Source organism: Mastigoproctus giganteus, chromosome 3 (assembly GCF_048544385.1).
Source record: "Mastigoproctus giganteus isolate SK-2022 chromosome 3, ASM4854438v1, whole genome shotgun sequence".
NCBI classification, from domain to species: Eukaryota; Metazoa; Arthropoda; class Arachnida; order Uropygi; family Thelyphonidae; genus Mastigoproctus; species Mastigoproctus giganteus.
In genome coordinates, this window is record NC_143577.1 from 39,054,030 (window position 1) to 39,078,738 (window position 24,709).

Consider the following 24,709-nt stretch of genomic DNA (forward strand, 5'->3'; position numbering starts at 1 on the left):
AAAGTTAAGTTGACATTTTTACTGCTGCTTTAATTGGAATATATAAACTTGACTAGGCTTGTCCAAAAAACCTTTAGCACTATACTATTACGTACTCTGTTTTTCTTTCCCCGATGTTTCTTATGCTGCTTGCAGCTGCTTCCACGGAGTTATCAACAAAAATTTTCCAGCAAAGCTAATATCTCTCCAAAGACGTATACTTCTATCTACATGGGTTTCATAAAAATAATAAAAATGGGTTTCAATAAGGTTGTTGACATCGTTCTTAATTACATGACATGGCTCGATTAAAGACAAATGGTTTGCATTGGAACTAAAATATTCAAATTTATGTACGTATGGACAAGTGGCGTTGTTGTTGTTGTGGGATTTTAGGAGCATCAGCGACTAAAATTCCATTACAACAACAGCCCATGTATTTTCTTGTTCCATGATGACTCCCAGCAGTGCTTGAAATCCCCAGCACCTTGCTTTCTTGGCTGCTGCTCGTCCAAGAGAAGCAGTGCAAGAATCACACCTCTGCCTACCGCTATTGCTAATCTATTATTCTGTGAATCTCCCCCGAAGCTAGCAGTTTTCCGACCCATTTAATACTGCCTCGATATCATCAGCAAGTATTCTTGGACCCTTTCTATTTAAGTGTATACCCATTCCTACAGAAGCATTCTCTCCTGTTAACAATCACAGACTACGCTAAGAAAAATTCTACCCCATTAGCCTTGCTATCCTTCTAAGACTTTGGAGGGGATGGGGTGCTCTCCACCAGAGGGAATACATTTTAAATGTATTCTTTAGAAAGTTGTGTCAAGCTGAATTTTATGAGAAACATAATCCGAAATATTTTTACTGAAGATCGAGTGAAACAAGAAAAAATTATAGCTGAATTTGCCGCTGCATTCCTTATTTCAATAAACATCAAGTTGGTAATGCAAGCATTGTGTTACACTTTTATGTCCGTTTGAATTTTTTCATTTAAAAGCTTCATTTAAATTTCAGGAAAAAACCCATGGAAATTCCTCTCGTATTGACGGGATTCGAATCCAGATCCACAAGTTTCAAGCAAACAATCTCAAACTTTAGTAAACAATTCATAAATAAATTACAGTATAGAAGCATAAACTGAAAATACAAATTTCTGTTAAAATTACTTACTTCGGGGTTCTTGAAAGCGAACACAATCCCTACACTTTTAGCTTTAACGATCTGATATTTTTAAACCATGTTCAACCGTCAATCAGCGTAAGTTAAACCCTTTCTTGTGAAATATTTAAATTGAGATAAAATAAACTGCTATAACAACTTCGTATAGGCGGCGTTATGTTAGCTTTTCGGATAATCGAGGTTCGGATAATGGAGATCAAACAAATAAATAAAGTTAAAATATTGGTATCAGTATTCACTCCGAAATTATTCTGTCAACTTCGTAGAAACTTAATTTAAACACGAAGACAAAGGCACGTTCTGGAGTATGAAGTTGGAAGAAGGCTGCATATCACTTTTCGAATATAACACAATATCATCACAGGTGTTAATAGGAGGGGTAGTGGTGGTGAGCGTCTGTATTTTATTTTCGTTTGACGAAGGCTGACTGCTTCTACAAGGAAGTTATCGTACAAGGCTAACGAAACTGAGTTATTAAAAACATCAACGCCACTGTTGGACATGCCAAATGAAAGGTCACCACCTCAAGTTTAACTGGGTTCTTTCCCTATAAAACATAAACCTGTTCGGAAAGCAAGTGGATTCAAAGGTAGCCGCGAAAGAGCTGTTTCCTTTGTAAAGAGATGTTGCTACTGGCGATATTTTCGGTCGGATTATTATTCCAGTGTGCTTGTGTCAAAGGAGGAAATGAAAGCGAAGCAATGGAAAATATTCCTGCCAGTACAGCGCTTCCATCTGAGATGCAACGAGTAAGGAATGCGTGGATTGAAATGTTAAATAACACCCGTGTTGGGATCAACAGCATGATCAAATCGTACCTCCCTCAGTTAGTAAGGGCTACATATGAAATGGAACTGTCAGAGAAGTGCATGGGAAGTCTCATGAAATTGATAAATGACTTGAGGAAGATGAAACTTTGGGCCTATCAAAGTAAGTTTGTAGGGTTTTAATACATTAATAATCATTTTCATTCACATTTATTTAAATAAGTTTTAAATTTAAATGAATTCAACAATTTTAAATTAAAATACTTTTTCCGAATGACCAAAAATTCGCAACTCAACTGAAGTTTAAAAACATTTCTTTAAATCTTAAAATAATTTACGAATAATTGGTATTGGTACACGAAGGACTGTTTCTTTCCTCCATAATTCCCAAACATATAGATATTTTTGCAGAGTAGATCAATGAATGTTTGTAGTAAGTCTGGTAAATGGAAATTCTGTTCTTCTCTTCAAGAAATGTCCAGATGCAGATGCTACGCAGCTTGAGATGTTGTCCCATATTTGAAGGCATTCAAAATCTTTGGCCGGTACGACGAAGTGAATAAATCCAAAATTGCATCCTCTTTGGCCAGCGTCTAACTGTAGTGTTTATGATACGCATTTAGGATTGAATATGCCAAAGTAGGAAGGTACACTGAGTTTGAATATTTGGCCAACCTGTTTGGCTTGTGAAATCAAAATTCTCCAATTCTTCTAATGGTACAGTGGTCAGACTCAGGCTGAGATGTAGACTAGATCAAGCCAATCAAGTTGGCCAAATATTCAAACACTGAGTTTGAATATTTGGCCAACTTGATTGGCTTGCGAAATCAAAATTCTCCAATTCTTCTATTGGTACAGTGGTCAGACTCAGGCTGAGATGTAGAGTAGATGAGTTATGATGTAGATGTAGATGAGATCCATGAAGTACTCAAGGTTTCTTAAATATGTCCTTAACATTACGCTTTGATGAACACTAATGAACATGATTACCAACAGAAAAGGAAATATACAGCTATTTTTCATTCTAAAGATGACAATTACCTCAGTATTTTTACTTTCTTTCCTTTTCTATGTGTAATCACGTTCTCCGAAAATGACGTCCGGTCATTCTAATTATAATTCGCTCCAAAATATTCTGATACTTGTCGAAATCCTTAAAAAGTTCTTTTGTCTTGCACACAAAAGATATTCTAGTTGAATCGCAAGAGCTTTCTCCTTTTTTCGAGTGTATCCATCGGCAAGGGGATGACAGTATTAGTGTGGGGATTACTGTTATTACTACAGTGTGCCTCGGCCAATATTTACAATGCCAGTACGGACAGACACGTTGGGAATACAGAATGGCCTCCACTTATAGCTGACTTAAGAAATGACTGGATACAGGCATTCAACAACAGCCGTGTAATAGTTAACAACATGATAAAGACGTACCTTCCACAACTGGTAAGGACGGCATACGAAATGGAATTGTCCCAGGAGTGCACGGGCAGTCTCATAAAATTAATAAATGGCTTGCGGAAAATGAAACGTTGGTCCTTTCAAAGTAAGTTTCAAATCATCTTATTTACCTATTAAAATAACACTCCTCTTATGGCTTCGCTCAGTACGCTTTCCTACTCTTTCTAAGCCTTCACGGATAGCACAGTGGTTATAATCTCTATCCTTGGAACTCAGGGTGGAAAAACCCTGAGTTCGTCCAGCGAATAGCAACATAATGAAGAACACACGCAATTAGAGACACAATATACTGATGTCTCATAGCTTTTGTTTCTTTGGCCCTTAACACACTCACACCTAACTTGATGTATACTTTTTTTCACATTTAATAAAAGTATTACAATGAATGATGCTAGTACACTCTTTTATAGAAACTTAAACGCTACGTGTTCCCTATAATTCATTTCAAAATGGTTACAGTAGCTCAGTATAGACAATTTGAAAATTTGAAGTGTTTTTATTACTGCTTTCTGTATCAACTAGTTTCTTCCGGCTTCCCAACCCTCAACTCGCCATGGTACTAGTCACTTCTTCAGCTTCAGCAGAATAAGAAAGAAAATAACATCCCAAAGTTGTTCATTTATTCTTATTCTTTGTGGTCTGTGGATCAACAAATTTCTTCTTACTTCACAACCAACAATCTAGCTATGGTATCAATTATAAACTTAAAGAGCCTTCCATAAAAATAGCAACGTTCTTCATAAGGTTCCTTTAATTCTGGTGTCCATATCAAAAAGTTGCTTATTCTTAGACTTTGCAACCTTCAGCCGATCCATTAAGAACTGTGCAAAAAGGAGAGTGCATTGGACGCGACACACCTGGGACCCGATATAGAAGGGCTCCAAAAACCAGCTATGCACTTAAGGTCTTAGGACAAGGGCTGCAAAACCCAGGCACTTTGGTAATTAAGACAAAAGACTTTAATAATCAACTGATTGAAAATTTATGAAGGCTCATTTCTACTTGTGTTTTATATCTAATTACACAGCGTGTCTTTTCATTTTTTATTTTAGTGTTAGATGCTTGGGGAAAGCCACCATCTGGATTTCTGTACGCAGTATTCTCTGCAACTGGATCGTACGAAGAATGTGTAAACATCGTAGTCAAAGATAAAGTAGGTGGTCAAGAAAAGGAAAACTTCCGAGGACAATACTGTACCCTTGACATCTTTCCCGCTACTCCACCTAGAAAACTTTTCACAACTTTATTTGATTTTCCAGCAGAACTAGAAAGTATAGCCGACAATGACACTGTAAGTATCAACTTGGAGAGACAAAATTTATAAAACCTGCGTATTAACAAATCAGCGTGTTCAGCTGATATTAAAGAAATATTTAACCTCTTAATGTACATATTAATTTAGATATATTAATTAATCAGAAAAGACTCCAGGTAATTTTTAAAGTTGGAAAGTCTGAGCTTATTATCCATTTTCCAATTTGAGTTAATGGATGTCTAGGAGTATTATAAGAAATGCATTAGCATATTTCGAAAGTAAAAAGGAAACGTGTGAAGGTCGAAATCTTGATGCACATTTTAACTACTTGCATTCACCATTTCAAGACTTGAAACAATTTTCTTGTCATGTTCTTCAAAGAAAGGTTCAATAAAGCAGCTTAAACTGACAAGGAAACCCATTAATGTGTATCTTTTTTGAAACAGCTGCTTCTTTTCCTGGCCTCTATTAATTATTATTATTATTCCACTGACGTTTTATACATGTATCATTCTTCTTTGTTTCAGTACAAAATTTTAAAAAATGCAAAACAATAGCACATTACTCAAGTCCCGACTTTTGCAAAACTCCTTATTTAAATAAAAACCTGTTTTCGAAACTTTAATAAACAACCACTTTCATAAATAATTTCAATATCTTTTGCTACTTATATGGTACCCATCCGGAACTGGATTCTAATGACTTTTTTAACTGCTGCAGTCACCAAGTGGTCAGGGTCAAAGAGTACATAAGTACATGTACTTTGAGTAACCGGGATTCAAGCCTATGACTACTAAATACGGTGCTGTTTTTGTATTCTTTGGATCTTGTGAACCCATTCGGGTCGTCCCGGAGTATTAACATAAAACTGATTTATTTATTTACTTATTTTATGTTGAAATTTATCAAATTAAAAGATTGGTGTAGTTGTAATTCAACGTAGGTATTCGTTATTATTCATTATTCTTTAGATAAAAGCAAAATATATAGTCAAGAGAATTTAATTTTAAATAGCCGAATGTATTTTATTACATTTTGTTTCACTTGAGTAATCCATCAATAAGTATTGTATGGAAAACTGAATTTAGATGGAAGCTGTGTCTATTAATCTTTTACAATTTTATATTTAAACCAAGACACGATTTTCTCTCCATAGGTTTCATATGACATGATTAGAGCAGCACAGATATTTAACTTTCTTTCCATTCGTCTCGGTATGTGTTTACCAAGCAGTTGCAATAATGATGATGTCTTTAAAATAGGACAGCAGAGTGAGTAACTACTTCTTAGCTCTTCTCTCTTTGTTAACTACTTACTTCTAAGATTTCTACATTACTAATCCAGTATGGTTTAAGTGATATACAAACATGTTCTTACATGATTTTAAATTTAAGCCGGCAGTGGTGGCGCTACACCTGTGAGGTACATCTCTAAAATAGGGAGCCCGCGTTAATTGTTGGTTGGCAATAAAAATTTGTGACTTTCTGTAGCTTCTAAATGCAAATTTTAGCTTTTGAATTGTGTTCCCAGAGTTATAGATTTTTTTTACACCCAGCAGGTACAGCGCCACCGTTCTTGTTAGTTTTTCATTTGAAATCGCGTCTCTCTCTAGTTCTTCTACCCGAAATATTTCTTGTGTTTGTTGCTGGCTATTTGCGTTATTCCAGTCTGACTTTAGACGTGTCGATCTGAATGATTTTTATAGGAAATAATCATTTCTAAACACGTGATTTACTCAAAAAAATTTTTTTAACAACTTTCTATTTCAAAAGTTGCGATAATAACTTTCTATTTCTAAATTTCTAAGCCTCCTTTGAAGTAAAATATCTATAATTGTGCAATTTCTTATTTTTAATATGTTAATACAGTAATTATTAATACGTGTTGATGCGTTCTCTTCGCCAAAAATACCCCAAATATTTTCTCTAATTATTTTAATTAATAATACAGATCAAATAGTAGTAGATATTTAATAGTAAGAAAAATCGTTCTTAATATATTTTTAATATTTGCCATGGAAATCTTACATAAACTATTACATCGTCCGCGACGCCCCTGGTAAATTATGGCGCCTTCCCAGGGCGTCGTGATTCATAGTTTGAGAACCGCTCATATATATAGAGTGGAAATTGGGAATTAAGAAAGCAAACCTAGTACAGGGTTCTGCTGTATATGTATTTGTTGAAAATAAAAAGTGTGAAAAACTCCCTTTCAAAATGCAATCATAAGGAGAACGCAAATCATGCTGGCAAAAACTTTTTATACATATCACAAAAAAGCCTACACATGCGCATGTGCAGCATATGTTATACACTGTTTCGTTTTTAGTTTTGAGTGGTGTGGAGTTAAAATAACTATTAATAATTATTATTAAGAAAAATAGTCCATAATTTTGATTTTTTATTATTTGTAATTATTATTATATATTTTACTTTATATTATTTTATTTAATGATAATAATTAGTCTATAGAATTCATACTTAAGCCATAACAACTCATAAAATATTTCATATACAGTTTTTTAGAGGAAAGAAGCATATTCTATTCAATTGCTGAAAAGCATTGACCAATAAGGACTCATCTGCTTTCAAAATTCTATTATTATAAAAAAAAAAATCATCAAAACAATATTAATACGTATGTAGGAGAGGTTCGGTTCAGTTGTGTCACTAAGCACAAAAATATAGTTATAAGAGATTTTGTATCTGCTGAGACGATTTGGAATAAACAATATCATACGAAAAATCAAATTTTGCAAACAGCATGAGCAAAAATTATAGAAATTATGAATGCGTAATAAGCTTCTGCGCATTTTTAATATGGCGACTAGTTCTTCGAATTGCAACGTGTTCAGTTTTCACTAAAGGTGCTAAATTATCGCATTAAGCGAAACATATGATTTGAGCCATTGTAAAAATAATAACTTATACACACTGTACATAAATAATTAAATTTATGTACACTGCCGTACACTTTCCTTTGAAAAATCCGATCAAACAGTTCTGAACGGTCTACTTTTCACCTCAAAAATAGTCTTCCGTGCGCATTAATACATTTTGAGCTACACTGTGCTCCCACTTTTTAGGTACACCCCTTCTGTTCACACAAATGGTTTGTTCCACAACGTTACAAGTCACATGACCACAGTTGTGGATATAAATGCAGCAGAAAAACCTTTCTAGTATCAGTTAAGCGTACAAACCGTAGCAAGAATGGGGAAAAGGAGTGATCTAATGGACTTCGAACGTGGCATGATAGTAGGTGTAAGGTGTGCTGGACAAAGCATCTCTGAAACAGCAGTTCTCCTCAACTTTTCACGCACCACAGTTTCAAGTGTATATCGAGAATGGTGAAACGAACAGAAAACATCCTCTCAACGGGACTCCTGTGGAAGAAAATCGCTTGTTGATGAGAGAGGTCAGAGGAGGATGGCGAGAATTGTGCAAGCAAATAGATGGGCCACAATGTCGCACATCACGTCAGAATACAACTTGGTGCGCAGAACAAAATATCGCAACGGACCACTAGTCGCACTTTGTCGCGAATGGACTACAACAGGCGACGGCCACATAGCTACCTTTGTTATCAATGATGAACAAGAGAGCATGAAACCTGTGGGCACAGCAACACCAGCACTGGACTATCGAGGATTGGAAAACAGTTGCTTGGTATGACGAATCGAAGTTCATGGTGCATCATGTTGATGGAAGGCTCAGAATTTGGAGAAAACAACATGAATCCATGGGGGAAGCGTTATGGTGTGGGGAATGTTTTCTTGGCACACGTTGGATCCATTGATACCCATAGATTCACGTCTGAATGCCACATTGTACCTAAACATCGTTGCTGACCAAGTTCATCCGTTCATGTTGACAGTTTATCCTCAGTCAGATGGTTACTTCCAGCAGGATAATGCGCCGGTGCACAAAGCCCGAATCACTATGAAATAGTTCCAGGAACATGACAATGACTTTTCTTTACTGCAGTCCCTAGATTTCAATCCTATTAAACATATTTGGGATGAGCAGGAAAGGGCTGTTCGCTGCAGACCTCCTCCTCCGTCGAATCTCAAGGAACTGCGCGGCACACTCATGTCTGCATGGTACTCCATTCCTACACAACGTTTTCAGCATCTTGTTCAATCCATGCCTAGACGAATTCAGGCTGTTTTGAAGGCTAAAGGAGATTCAACACGCTACTAGGTAGGTGTACCTAATAAAGTGGCAGCGCAGTGTAGGTAAATAGGATCTTCTATAGACTCAACGTTGACTCACAATGATGTCGCAAAGTATAGTTTTTGAAACATCTATTCTGAATTTATGCTATTTAATAAAAACTATTAATTAAAATAACATCAGTATTATCAATTCCTATTTGAATTATTATTTTCTGAATAACTAGAAAAATATTTTTAAAATTGTAGAATGTATTTCCAAAATTCCTAAAAATTTCTAAAATGTGTTTCAATTTCTGGTTGGTTTATATCAGCAAAGTTTGAATATTTGAAATGCAATTACATTTGAGAGTTATTCGACTTTAAATGTTAAGTGCCGTATGGCAACATAAACTATTATTTATTATTATTTTATTTATTATTTTTTTTCTAGTTCCAAAGCTTGTGGGTTGGGTAGTACAAACGTCTGTAGCTCGATGCGATACGAAACAACCAAAACGATTTTCCAATGAACAAATAGCAGTAATGTAAGTACATTTTTGCTAATCATTTTATGTTTCTTTATTGCTGTACTGTATAATATCGGTTATCGAGAGAAGATACAAGGTTTGATCAGAAAGGTCGGTGGATGTTGCAAAAAAATTAACTTTATTCAATGATAAATATTTGCATTGTTATTATTCTACAATATAATTTCCTTCTGCAGCCACACACTTGTTCCATCGAGCTTGCCACCGATCAAATCATGTTTGCAAGTGTGCTTTTGTGATTGCCTCGCATCCGCCATAGTGCTCTTTCATTCCTCCAAATCAGCACACACACCAACAAACATAATATACAATGCTTCAGCTACAATATATGGTATATAGATAGGCTATGTGATAATGTATGAAAAAAAAATAATAATAATTGCCGGATGTTTATTGTATCGACTTTAATAAAATTTCGAAAAGCTCAATAAATCGTTATAATAAAGATAAGTATAAAATTTCATGAAAGCCTTTCCATTGGGAGTGGATTTATTACATGCGGACGGACGGACGAACAGACAGATTTACATGGTGAAGAAAATGACGCGTTACACATATACCGTACATGTATATGCTAACACACCTAAATAACAAATTTTCGCTAAAAATAGCTTTCCTCTAGACTGCAGGGTAAGTAGTTACAGCTTTATTTATGCGCATGCTCAAAATATACAATACTTTAGCTACGTCTATGCGTTTGAGCTTTGGATCAAACCTTGTATATTGGTCTATGCTGCAATTAGCAGTTATGCATAATTACAAAGAATTCCGAGTAACTGCAGTAAAATAAAAGGAAACGTTTTAGTTTCTGTGGACTTCATTACGAAGTCCACGTTTATCAGAAACTGAGATTTTTCGATAATAGACTCGTACCAAGGAGCATATAAATATAAAAAAAAATAATAACTAGGGGGCTCCGCACCCTGCTCGCTTCACTTGCCAACCCCCTTCTTAATGCCAACTCACTTCTTTGTCTTCGCCAGATTTCTACACTTCGTAAAAGGTTTTAAACATCTTTTCCAACACATCAGTCCTTTTCACTCTTTTAGCTCGCTCTATCAACGCTTCTCCGTTGTCCGAGAAGCGTTGATGGAATATTTACAAACTATACAAATATTTACAAAATACTAAACTATTTACAAATATACAAACTATCGGTTCCCTTCATCAGCTGACATCAATATATAAAACACGTTATAATGGCACATCAAATGATGCCGGGCATGGTCATGTATTAGAGAGTGAAGCACTTGCACGGGTTGGTGAACGTTATGGAGGCAGTTGTCTTGCAATGCGCCGAACATTGGCATGCGTCCCAAACGTACGCGCTCTACATTGTGAACAGCAAGTGTCTGATTCTGCCCAGTAACCCATTTGTGTTCCTTCCATTTAACCTTCACCAATCTCGTGCACGTGCTTCACTGTCTAATACATTACCACGCCCAGGATCATTTGATGTTCCATTGTAACGTTATTAATGTCAGCTGATGAAGGGACCTATTGTCCCTATATAGTAGAGGTATGATGTAAATATTTTAGTTTTTTGTAAATATTTGTGTAGTTTTGTTATTATTAGTATAATAATAACATTATAACGCACTGATCGAAATCTAATCAAGAAATGACCTATGTAATTATTTTCCCGCGCATTTTTAGTGACGTAATTGCCACGCCCTCATCTCCCATTGGTTCGAATATATATGTTTTTTTAATGTGTAGAGAGATAACTTTACTCCTTACAGTAATTTCGTTCGTCCGAGTACTCACGCGGACTTGAGGTCTTGAAGGAACTGATTCTCACCCCCACCACATGAATCTGTGTTGTCTACCTTGAAGAAAGCGGAAGTGTTTCAGTGGCAAAGGTCATCCACTCAAGGTTAGTGCGAAGGCTGACAAGATACTAGTCATTTACGGAATAAAAAATGCGAAGGAGTCATATTACACCAGACGGAACTCACGCACCAGTAAGCAATGGAGTCATCGTCTATGTATATTCAACAGCACGTCGCATCAGTTCAAAAATGACAATATGATGGACGTCATGTTTCTGTGGCTAGAAAAGGGGAAGCAAGAAAAGCCATAATTACTGCCTTACTCCGGATAAACTGAGAGACATTAATCTATATTATCAACGATAAAGAAATACCATACTTCCATTTGTGGTTTACGTGAAGGTTCGATAATCCGAAATACTTACAGTCTCGATAATCCGAAATACTTAGTCTCCATAATTCTGATTATACAGGCTGATAAAATAAAGAAAAAAATGTAATCCAATTTATTAAAATGCTTTAAACCAATTAAAGGAAAAACAATAAAATTATATAACTATTTTAAAAACCACACAGTTATAAATTTTGAAATTTAATATTGAGCAGTTTAGATAACACGAAACAACAGCACAATATTATTTCTTTTTTGATAATGCACTGCTAAAACATCCGAAATTTTCTATTCCAAATTAGAAGTATTATGGCTGTCTTCGGTTTAATGGTGGTTACTGGGACTCTTCTCGAAGCCATGTTTGTACTCTTTCCGGGTTGTGGTTTGAAAGTTCGAGAAGGTAAGGTTTTTTACGGTTTGAGCCTTTCTGGACACATTTTATTTAATAGATAAAATCTGAAATAATTCAACGTGAGTTATTGTACCGAATTAAAAGTAAAAACAGCAAAGATCACCGAATTACAAACAATACAAAATAACTTAAGTCCATATCTATAAAATTAATTCTTTTAAAAATTTCCATTAGAATGATCTAATCAATCTTTATTTTTGTAATTAGGTATCGCTGTTCGAATCTTTCTATGCTTTTCAATATATAGGAATTCTGCAAGACTTTTCAACACAGATCTTCCTCCAAATACTCTGACTTCTTTCCACGGCTTGCGATTTTTATCGGTGACCTGGGTGATCATTAGCCACACCTATCTTTTCACTTATTGGCGATCGCAAGGTAAGTGGGCAATCCCTATGTATATAATGTTTCTATTTTATTTTGTTTCTAAGAATAATATCAATATTTTACCATTAATTAAAAAAATCGAAGGTAAAATAAATAGTAAAAACTTGTTATGGATTGTAGCGATTATAGACCAATTTCGTGCCATCGACTGCAACATAAATTAGGTACACAGAGTGCAGATATGGCCATAACTGTGCTTGGGTAGCCTTCACCTATTTACCCATTGCTACTTGTGCCCTGGTACACTATTTCTAGAGGCCTCATGAACGTAAATGTGGGACAAACGCATCCCACTGAGTCATTGATATTCCAATGTCGATGGCATTCAGAATTAATAATGACATTACAAGTTCCTTTAACACCTATTAATCAAAGTTAGAAAGTCCAATGGAATAAGTCATCGTCCACTGAATATGAATAGGAATAGGATATAATTGGTAGCAAGTGGAGGTACTTTTGCATCCTGGGCCGTGACACGTTCTTCTGTAAAATCCATAACAATATCACTTTTGATAGACAAAATTTCCAATGAATTTAATATATGGGAATATAGAAGGGTGATCCTAGAGAACAGGGTAATTAAGGAGTGTTTGCGTGTGTGCGTGGAGACCAGATGTCACTAGAGGTCACTTGCTATGTGATAAGAGACCAGTTAGTCCTGAAACAGGCTGCAATAGCTGTCTTATCTTTTAAACTCTTTTGGAGAGGCCATCTGTTTGAAAGTTGTGCAATACCAGTGCAATTCGTTTCAAAGGAAAGTTAATTTCTGCTGTACGCAAAAAACGAATAAATTGGATTGTAACATGCCTGATTTTACAAAGTTTACTGTATATGTATTAAAAAACACAACCTATATTAGCAAAACGAAATTTAAATAGTTTGTTCTAGCTCGTGACAATTATTGTATTCTTCTGAGTTGGAAAGCTAATTGTCTAAAAGAGTCTGAATCCCAGAAAACTTTTCCAGTACTTGCATAACAACAGTCTGTGATTATGACATAAATTTAGCGTGATGATTCACAGCCATATTTAGTAAATAAATATGTTTTTTTTCTTTCTTACTTTGTCCATCTAATCCTGGCTTCATCTCTCGCATCTTACTTTATGATATGTAGATCGAAATAGCAGCTTATCTTTTACTAATAGCCATTTCCATATTAAAAATGATTGACACTGTTTATAGAATTGATTCCCTAATATATTTCCTTTTTTTTCTTTCTTATTTATTTTTGAAATGTTCTGGTGAATAGCTCAAGGAAGAAATATCCAAAATATAGTTCAAGAAATTGGATTCCAACTTCCAAATAATAGTTTTGTGGCTGTGGAAAATTTTATCTTCATGAGGTAAAAAATTTCATAATTTTCTTGTATGATATTTCATTTTTGATTCATTAATGACCATCAGTAATTTCCGAATAATTTTTTTTATCTGAATGAAAGGTAAGAAACTGTTATACCAAATGTTTTCTTAGTAAAATTCGCATATCAGGACTGAATCCAAAACAGTTCTTATTTAGAAAATCCAATATTTTTTTAATATAATTTTTCAATTTTTATTAAAGGTTTTACAGTCATGCGTACTGCTCTGGGACTTCAGGAGCAGGATCCTTTACTTACTATGTAACTATTATGTATGAAAAAAGAATCTTGTGAGATCTAAGATCGTTTCAGAGGACTGTCTATTAGCGCGAGACATTTTTCTTATCGTACCGAGAGATGCTTTATATTTAATAACTCTGAATGTGTTTGTTTCTGTAAAAAAATAATATCAGTGCTCCTGATGAAGCATTTTTTCTACTTTCAGTGGTGTCTTACTGGCCTATTGGAGAATGAGAAACAAAGAAGTATCGATCAACATTCCACTCTTCATATTCCGTCGAGTCTGGAGGTACGCTTTTATAGGATAGTAAAGATTCCTTCAACGTCCACATGTTCATAATCTGAAATCTTCTGTTAAATATTAAAATACGTTTTTTTTCAATTGATTTTATTTACTTTGTTCATTTACAGAATAACTCCCTCCTTGATGATGGTGATTGCCATAATGTTCATCATACCTTTAATGGGAAGCGGTCCAGTCTGGCATTTGGTTCTTGATCCAGAAATAGACAAATGCAGGAAGTTCTGGTGGAGAAATCTTCTTTTCATCCATAACTTCTTCGGAGCTGATGAAATGGTGAGTTGGCCTCAAAGAGGCATACATACTTACGTATATATCTACAACAGGTTTTGTCTAACCCAAACGAGCGGGGACCGGTAGAAAACCCAATTCTTTTAGATACACAAGAAGCAATATTTGTGTTGCGCGTATACCAAGAGAGAAATGAGAAGTCGGTGTGATCTCTAACGGGATATATGATCTTGTCTAGAAATCTGAATGTCATCAAGACAAGCTAAGGATCGGTAGACTATGCGAGAAATAAGGCAGGAAAAAATTTTATTTTGTTGCACTGAAAAATCATCTGGAGATTGGTACTTAAGGAATTAGTGATGGGTATTTGAGAAGTTGAAGCCTGTTTTACAGGATAAGGTTCCCCAAATTGGAAGCTGGAAAGTGTTGCGCTATCATCAGTAAAACTAGATAGATTTTCGAAGCATCGGCAGAAGGTCATTACCAATAGGGTAATGACCTTCGATATTTGGGCAAAAGCATAGAACCTTGAAATTTCATGAGAAACTCCTTGAATTTCACCAAACGTTTCCATCGAATTTGTCCAATGAGTAACATAAGTAAATATACAGTGCCACCAGTAGGTCGACGCTGACGGTAACCATATTAGCAGTCATCGATCTGATGGAAGGTTTCAAGATGATTTGAGTTTAGAGTTCATGAATTTCTTCATTACTTTCAGAAATTTCATTATTTTGGAAACGGCAGAGATAAATCAAATGGAATAACATTGAAAGAGAAGGATTTTTAATCCTCATTAGGGATTTCGCTGTGTGTAATCAAATTTATATGCAGAAGATAAAAACAGTGGAATAATAGGGTACAAAAAAAGCGATACAGAACAGAAGCAAACTTAGGAGTATTGCTTTTGGGAAGAAGTGTATAAATGCCATCAGGACTAGGAGATTATTTGGCATCAAGATTTTTCAGAATTCTTCTAACATCCTTCTGTTGGAAACCACAGGAGGCGTTGGGTGGAGTGTGTTTGGCATGGCAGAAAATTCATCAAGGTCATCTATACAAGAGTTACGAGAAAATTAGGATGATGCGTAAGTCGACTTTATCCTTAGCTGAGGATGCAATAGATCCATTAGGTTGCGACAGAGGTGGCATAGGATAGAAGTCGTGACCTGTAGTTTTTCAAGAGACCAGGAGGATCGACTATCAGTTGGTTGGACAAGAAGCAAGTTTTCTATTCTTAGCCTGTTTCAAACTGCGCTTGAAATAACTGATTGTTTTACAACTGTTGTGAAGTCACAGCCATTTTAGAAAAGTCGTTAGGATTTCCTTTCCATGATGCTGGAATCTTCCCTCTAAGAATATAATTATATTCTTAGAGGGAAGGAACTCGATTATCGTTAAGTCTATTGCACAAACTGTGGGTTGTACTTCAGTCGTATGACAAATTCAACATGCATATTATGAGTACTGATAATAATCAAGTCTAACCCATTGTATACAATAAAAATCGATTCCATTCACTTTATGAACGCCACGGTCTTTACCTTTAAAACTAGTTATTCTGTTCACAAATTTTGAATCTCGCAACACACCGACATCTTTAAAGATCAGACTAGTTTGAACTTTCCAACAAAGAATATAATGTAAAAAACTATAATCTTTTATTAGCTTTTAGGCACATTCGATTATGCATAAAACACCTATTGCCTTCACACTGTCTATCTTTCCGTCCTTTGAGAGCTGAAGGGAGTGATAGATTAGTAATCAGGCAAACCGACAAAACGACAAAAGCAAAACAGGCAAACCGACTGAGATATCAAATACACTGACTCCATGTCCCTAGGGAAGACAATACTGTGCAGCTGCGATGTTGATACTGGTATGGTATTTTATTAATTATTTATTTATTTCTCTTTGTAGTGCCTGCTCCATTCTTGGTATCTGGCTGTAGATATGCAACTGTACATCTTATTTTTGTTTCTGCTCATTCCTCTTCCACGGTAAGTAATTCCTTTTTTTAACTTTTCAATGTCAAAATAAGACTTTTCTAAAATATGTGTTAGTGCGCAGTTTGGAGAGTATCAGCAATTTTTCTGATATTCTTTTACGGTAATAATTCTCAAATAAAAATGTAAGGTTTGCTGGGTACAATTTCCAATTTGATTTATGAATATCGTTCGATTAGTTCCATCACTAAAGTATGGGTGTTTGAACACTCATAAATGCATCTGCCAGTTAAAATGAAGTAAAAATGTATTCATGCAGGATAAAAGAATACTGTTATTTATTATGTTTGAAAAAATCTTTCGAGCAGTCTCAGAAATTCGGAAGGATTACAAAGTACCGTATTAAGACGTTTTGTTTGAAGATTCGTATTTTGCACCGGATGCGAAACACTTTGGCCTTAAACTTTTATAATGTGATTTTTAAAATAATATGGGGAGTGCCCCTAAGTGAACTATGCCCTTGAAGCCCTCAGTACAGTATATTATTATAAGCTCCAGGCTATCACGCAAGTGGCTGTTTATTTTGATACGCATCGATCTGTCAACCCGCATTGGACCAGCGTGGCAGATTATGGTCCATTTCCCTCAGCATGAATTGTTGAGGAGGCTTCCATCCTGCAGTGGGTTGATAATGGCTGCACGTTACCTTTTTTTTTTTTTTTTTTTTTACCCAATTTGAGAATCATTACCTTAGGCAACTCTCTGGAAGGTAAGATAGTTAAATTCTGGTTATAACAAGTTAGTTAATGCAACTTGTGCATTGAAAAAGTAAACGTGTAAAAGCAAATGATTTTTACTATGCAAACAGAGAAAACCAACCTAAGCGTTTCCCTCCTCCATTAGGTAATTATCCAGCTTACCTTTGAATTTCCCCAAACTGTCAGCCTCTACCACCCATGTAGGTAACTTATTCCAGTAATTTATAACTCGCTGGTTAAAATAAAACTCCCTGCAGTCCAGTCTAAACATCTCCCCCCGTAACTTGAATTTATGTCCCCTAGTTCTATCATCATTTATAATCTTGAAAATTTCGTCCTCATTCATTTTACTGATGCCTCTCAGAGCCTTAAACACCTCAATCAAATCTCCTCTAAGATGTCTAGTTTCCAAACTCTGCAACCCACATATTAGAAGTCTTTCTTCATAAGGACGCCCTTTTGCCGAACTCACCAGTGAGTTACGCATCTCCCGACCCTTTCAAGAAATACAATGTCTCTCTTTAGGTGCAGTCTCCATACTTGAACACAGTATTCCAAGTGTGGTCTAACAAGAGCTTTATATAATGGGATTATCATGTCCCTATCTCTAATTGCAAAAGTTCGGTAGATCATCGATAGGACACCATGGGCCTTCCTTGCAACCTGTCTACAATGCTCAGAGAACTTAAAGTCTGACCGTATCGTAACACCCAAATCCCTTTCCTCCACTACCGGCTTTAGTTCAACTCCGCCAAGTTTATAAGTTATTTTGGGGTTACTGTTCCCCAGGTGTAATACTTTACGCTTTGCTGGATTAAAGCATAGCTGCCATTTTTCTGACCATCTCTGAAGTCTATCTAGATCATTAACTGCTCTACCAATCTTTACATCATCTGCAAATTTAAACATCGGGCCCTCTATCCCTTCATCGATGTCATTTATGAAAAACAAAAACAATGGTCCTAATGTGATCCTTGGGAAACCCCACTTCTTACATCAACCCAATCTGAGGAATAACCATTTATCACAACCCTCTGCCTCCCGCCCTGGAGCCATCCAGCTATCCATCTAAAGATTTTCCCAGTGATTCCAACCTGTTCCAGCTTATAAAGTAACCGCTCAATGTGGGACTCAATCAAATGTTTCTTTCTGAAATCTAAATTAACAATGTCGAAATTATTCCAAAAGTCCATCTCGTGAGTGACCATGTCAAAGTAGCTGACCAGATTAGTTAAACATGAGTTTCCCTTTATAAAATCATTCTGAGTATCCTTCAGAATTCCATTTCTCTCTAAATGATCCTGAATTCCAACTTTGATCAATGTCTCCATGATTTTCCCTACTACTGAAGTTAGACTAACTAGCCGGTAATTTCCCACTTCACTTTTAGAACCGCCCTTATGTATTGGAGATACATTGGCACTTTTCCAATCCAACGGAATCACTCCCTAGTTCAGTGATGCTCGCATAATTAGTCTCAATGGTTCAATGCACTCACTTGCCGCCTCCCTTAAGATTATAGGGTATATGCCATCAACCCTAGGAGCCTTACTGACCTATAGGCTCGAAATGTTTTGGATTAAGTAAACATGTGAAATTTCAACATCATTAATTACATTTTTTTTTCATCTTAACTCCCATTTCTCATTGGCATAAATGGTTTTTCTTCTGTAAATATCGATGCAAAGTAACTCTTGAGTTCATCTGCGACTTCAGCTGGGATATCTAATACTATCCAACGTCCATTACTTGAAGGTCCAATCTGGTTTGTTCTTCTCTTTTTTGCAACATAAAGTGAAGGAGCTCAAAAATATTTTTATTCAAAGTAATCACCACCTTATTGAATGTACTTATTACACTGTACTAAAAGTTTCAGAAAAGAACCAGCGAAGCCATCCAAAGCGATGATGGTCAGGTAGACGGTTACATTTTTCTTTATGCCCTCAACGCCCTGAAATCTCTTCTTTTGAAGGAAGTTTTCACCTCGAGAAAGAGGAAGATGTCCGCTGGTGATAAATCGGAAGAATAGGTTCGATGGTCGATCCGTACAATGCCATATTTCGTCAAAATGCGTTCACAACAAGTGCGGAATGGGCATGGGGAATTGTCGTGCAACAAGTATCCTGAATGTATCCTGAATATTAAACATACAAATTGTATTTAATAAATTCAAACGGCTGACTCTCTCTCGAAATTGAGACCCGGGAAATGCACTTCAATAGTCTTTGAAGCACTGATGCGTAGAATGCAGCATTGAATCTCTCCTCTTCAGGTACAAATTCCTTGTGAATCGCACTCTGTTTTTCGAAAAAACATGACCAGCATCTTCTTGATCCTGGACTTCTGTGAACGAAACGTTTTGGGCCTTGGTAATGATTTTGAAATCCACTGCATGCTCTGACGCATCGACATTTCACTCATCACTGGTGATGAGTGAAATGTGTTTCAGTATACTGAAACACATTTCACTTATCACCGGTTACAATACAGCCGAGGAAATTAGGATTTTCTTGAAAAGTCTGATGAAGTCTTCGCATGATGACTCTTCGTTGCATCTGTTCATCCGTGAAGCTCTGCAGCACAAATTTTGCGCAGACCTTCCTTTTCCCTAAATCTTCGTTCAGAATTTGACAAATCGTCTCCTTATTCATATCCAGCTTATCGGCTATCGTTCTGGAGCCATCCATCTTGTCAAATAACTATCTCTTGCCACAATTTCCCGAACTTTTGCAGCTCTCTTCTCATTTCGCAAAGGATATTTACTCATTGATATATGACATCAGGGATTCAAGAGATTCACATAGATCCCATACTACAACGCTTACTTTTGTATTGTAACTTTGTTAACCCCACACAAAATAAATAAGTTATTATTTGTATCTTGGTGTATTGCAGACTGTATCCTGAATATTAATAATAAATAAATCTGTACAGATGGCCAAAAATTACTTTGTGGGTGAACTTTCTGTTGATGGTGTCATCCGTGATCGGAACATACTTCCAGAACTACGTGTACAAACTACCCCCAACAGGCTTAACAGTATTTCCCGATCCAATGTAAGTATCCTCTTTTTTAATGAGAGTACAAATATGAATATTTTATTAAAAATGTAGTTCGCAATTTTTTTTTGTTTAATTTATATAGCTAAATTCTAATTTATGTCTTTCAGAAGTATGTATTACGTCCTGACGCACATGCATTTCATGCCGTACACTCACATGGCTTCTTACTGCATTGGTGTAGCTACGGGGTATTTTCTCACAACCTCTCCAAATGTCACTTTTAGCAGAGTAAGTACAAATAACCAAGTTCCTAATACTAGAAGAAATTCGGAATTATTCACCTGATTATGACGCTCTGCATTAAAAGTTTATTGTAATCGGTATTGTACAGGGGCTTGCCCATCCAATAGATTTTGTAGGACTTCGATTAACCACTTCCCGAAATCCCGAAACTTTATCTGCAGATACACTATGCCTACCTGCTCCTGTCTGATGCAGCACTGATTGTTCCGTATGTGGATCTCTCTCTGGAATTCCCGTTGAAAACATCCCTTTACAGTCACTGGAGATTTGATGTCCCACAGCCACAACCGCAGAAAACCTATTTAAGATATCCATTGCAATAAAAATTTAATAGAGATTCATTATCACGTGAACAATTTATAGACATTATACTACAAAAAGGTTATTTCTAGGAGGATCTAAAATACTAAAAATAGATTTATTTGTCTCGTGTTAAAGATAAATAATAAACATGTTATTTGAGTGGTTGTTAAAATACAAAAAGGCTTTAAGGTATCCGGATTAATGTGTCTATGTTCTTTTTTTTATAGTTAACACAACTTTTTGCTTGGATCACTAGTATTACTATGGGAGCTACCGTGGTGTTTGGCATCCTAGAGTGGAACAGTGGTAATCTTCCATCTCCAGAAGTCGCTTCCATTTATGCAGCTACGTATAAAGTTGTTTGGATAGCTTGCATTGCGTGGGTGGTCACTGCGTGCCATATGGGATATGGAGGTTAGAAGTTTATTCTCATTTTACAAATAAATACTTAATCTTAGTACTTAATCAAATAAACTTAATTGTTAATTTATTTATCTAGCGGTAAGTTTGTTAAAAGTTGAAATTTTTGAGTAAAATTGTAATCCCTGAGTTCTTGTATTAATTGCTTAACAAAATTAAGTTCAATTGTGTAATTGCTATGTAGAGAAGGATGAAAGATTAAGAAGACATTTCTTTAACAGTCACGAGTTGGCATAAACGCTGTCTTTAATATTTTAAAATATATGTTAAGTTTTAATCATCTGTGAGGTTTTTCGGTATGTCCATCGATAGACCACTGCACGAAACGGATCCATCTCTAATTCATTTATTCATATCGACTAAATTAAGTTTCCATTTCCAACAACCACTGTCGCCGTTCACCACACCATTACAAACAGATGTCTGTTCCAGTCAGAAATGAGAGGTCTTCCCAGTGTAATTCATTTTACTTGTTCCATTACTCTCGGTATGCAGTATGCCAGCCATTAACCATAATAATTCAACCAAAGCAGTAAGAAATATATGAACTCTGTTAACTTGTTTCAGTTGACTTTTATGCGGTAATTTTACTCTAGCCTGTTTATTCATTAAGTTTTTATAACCGAAGTGCATTTCCTGACGTTATATAAAAAGATTACTATGAATGAAAATATTTAATTAAAATAAAAGTGAACATAAACATACAAGTTAAAATTGTTATTTGTTTTTTTTCCCATTTTCTCTTTTAGGGGTTGTAAACAGTTTTCTGAGCTGGAAAGTATTTATTCCATTAGGACGTCTAACTTTTCTGATTTATTTATTCTCTGTACCAGTGCAGATCACGAGAGCAGCTTTCACGCACGAGAACCTTTATACGCACCACTTTATCTACGTAAGTTTTAATTTCATCTATCTCTTTCAAAAAATATATGAAACTTTATTTCCAGTTCTCAAGCGAATAATGACAAGTCATCACTAAGCCAGATATCCAAGCTAAAACTATTCAAAGTCCACAGATAATCTGATTACTATTCCAAGAACATTTTCAGGGCTGCTTCAGTTTCCTTCAACAACTAGAAATGGTGCCCCAGTGCAGAGGGAGAATACTTTCAAGGAAACAAACGCAGACAGGTGGTAGTCCCTGACACGTTTAGCTAAAATCATGTTTAAACTGAATTAATATTTGAATAGAATTAATATCAATTAATTTACATTGTCTCAACCGTCTCACCGGGGGTCTGTGTGCGTGCTGGGACAACGTCGACCTAATTTCCGAGCGGATAATTCTTTGCAGGGCTATCATATCACATTCTATCAGCTTTGAAGTTTTTCTGGTCATTTAGTGAAATTTCACGTGCAGACCGAATTTAATAACTCCTACGAAGGCCTACGAGTATATTTATAGTTATCTGACACGTGGTGGTTGGAAAGACCTGACCATTAACGGATATTAATTGTAGGGCAGTTGTATATGACATTTGAGAGGATGTGTTCCATTCATTAAATTAAAAACAAAAATACCACAAACCGTAGTGATATAATAAAATTCATTGAGGAATTAAATTTTTATGAATATGTTTTATTCTTTTTTTTTTTCTTTATAGATGTATCTTTTCTTCGGGCATGTCATGGTCACTCTTGGGTTGTCTTATCTTGGTACGCTTTCCTTTGAATCCCCATTTATGGCATTAGAAAAGATTATGTTCTCACCAGGCAAGAAAAAGGCTATATTAGAATCTTCGAAGAAAAGTGAAGAAAACGGATTTGAACAAGTAAATGGAACGTTTAAGGATATCAACAGCAGTAAAGTCGTTTAACTGTACATAGTGCGCGCGAATGTATATAGTATTTGAAAATAAATATTTCATATTCTAACACATTTATTGAAAAAAATATTCCTAAACGATTTGAAATATTAAAGGTTATCAGAGGTAATACAATATTTATTACTTCAAATAATAAAATTTGTTAAGGACATGTTCTCAACAACAAATTTAATATAGTCAAATTTTAAATATATATGTCTTAAACTCCCCCTGCCCTTTCTTTTTCCTTAAAAATTAAAGGAAAAGATTAAGATAAACTTCTTGATTCTAGAAATTAAAGTTACATTAATATCGTAATTAAAATTAAATCAGTTGCTTTATTATAAATGGGTGCTTTTCGAGTTATATGCTTCATATAAAGTTATATGCTTCATTAAAGTGACGTTTCGGGTATCTTACCGATACCCATCATCAGACCATAGTGTTGGGGAAACAGAAAAAATTACAAATTTTGAATATTTTAGAATATTACAGTTACAATTACCAAATTGCTAAAGTTTTCTAGTTATATGCTCCAGGCACTTACTGAATACGTTTCTTTAAATTGGACAATGAATTCTTATTGATAAAATATTTTGAACCATATTTATTTAACAATTTAGAATAATTTAGAACAATTTATAATATTAGTTACAACAAATAATTGTAATTGCAATCTTCTAAAATATTCAAAATTTGTAACATTTTCTGTTTCCCCAACACCATGGGCTGATGATGGGTATCGGTAAGATACCCGAAACGTCACTTTAATGTATTGTAATGTAGGTGAACATCCTAATAAACTACTGTATATTAATAATTTCACGTGGTATAAGAGTGATATTAATATAATAATAACCGTAATGGAAAACAGCCACGTATCGTCCTTCCCTAACTATATTAGAGTTTATTGAGTTGATCAAAAAGAAAATTTCTCTTCTCTTTAAAATTAAAACCAATTTAGTTTTTTTTTTTTTAAATGGGAGGAAATTATTAAATTTCAATAATGTGTGCTTAAAAATCAGAATCGAGCCAAATTCTCTAATCCGACAATAATCTCAATATTCTTTTTAAAAAAAAAAGGAAAACAAAAAATTATTCATATTTTTTATCTCTGTAAGATAAATGGATCAAGACAAAATAAATAGATATTCATATAGGGATTGGTGAAATTTCTCTTTGGGGAACCCCTCTGTTAATATAATATTTAATTCCACCAGCATTGCTCGTGGAACAAATTATAATTAGAGAAACTGATACGAATATATTTAATAGTTAATTTACTGAGTAACTGATAATATTCTGTTTTTTCTATCCTTATGTTTATCTGTTTGAAATCGTAAATAGACTTTCAAAATACGCTCAACAAGGTCAGCGCATGCGCCTTTAAGAGAAACTGCCTTTTAACCTCGAGTTTCTTCACAATATAATTTTCTCTTTTAAACGAGTGGGGGGAATGTTTGCTTAAATATTCAGAAAACATGAAGGCCACAGTTAATGGGGATGCTTTCCGAATTTTAATAAGTAAAGAGAAAAATTATCTAAATTATCAGGCTATTATCACAAAATCTGCAGGCAAATAATGATCATTCTATTATCTTGCACAAATCACAGCGGAAATTATCCGCACACCCAAGGGCAGGAGGGTTACTTTTGTGCAATATAAGTAACCAAAAGGAAAACTCGTATACTCTAAAATTAAAGAAAACTAATAGCTTTTCCTTTTCCTTCCAT

The 24,709-nt window shown here is 35.2% G+C and overlaps 1 protein-coding gene across 1 annotated transcript; it reads left to right on the forward strand.

Annotated features, from left to right (window-relative positions):
- Window positions 1–1,758: 1,758 nt before the first annotated feature.
- LOC150087893 (nose resistant to fluoxetine protein 6-like) lies at window positions 1,759–23,045 on the forward strand. The gene is made up of 15 exons (XM_090369955.1): window positions 1,759–2,091; window positions 4,439–4,677; window positions 5,798–5,912; window positions 9,249–9,342; window positions 11,811–11,908; window positions 12,128–12,298; window positions 13,557–13,650; window positions 14,111–14,194; window positions 14,317–14,482; window positions 16,358–16,437; window positions 20,076–20,198; window positions 20,312–20,432; window positions 20,978–21,164; window positions 21,920–22,062; window positions 22,775–23,045. Exons 1-15 carry the CDS (start codon window positions 1,785–1,787, stop codon window positions 22,985–22,987), a joined length of 2,235 nt encoding a protein of 744 aa, XP_090226081.1. The 5' UTR covers window positions 1,759–1,784; the 3' UTR covers window positions 22,988–23,045.
- Window positions 23,046–24,709: the final 1,664 nt, after the last annotated feature.

Bases quoted from the DNA above. Each gene is read 5' to 3' on its own strand.
- LOC150087893 (XM_090369955.1), top strand. From the start codon at position 1,785: ATGTTGCTACTGGCGATATTTTCGGTCGGATTATTATTCCAGTGTGCT. The intron at 9,343-11,810 runs GTAAGTACATTT...ATTCCAAATTAG, and splicing joins AATGAACAAATAGCAGTAAT to AAGTATTATGGCTGTCTTCG. The intron at 20,433-20,977 runs GTAAGTACAAAT...TTTTTTTTATAG, and splicing joins CAAATGTCACTTTTAGCAGA to TTAACACAACTTTTTGCTTG.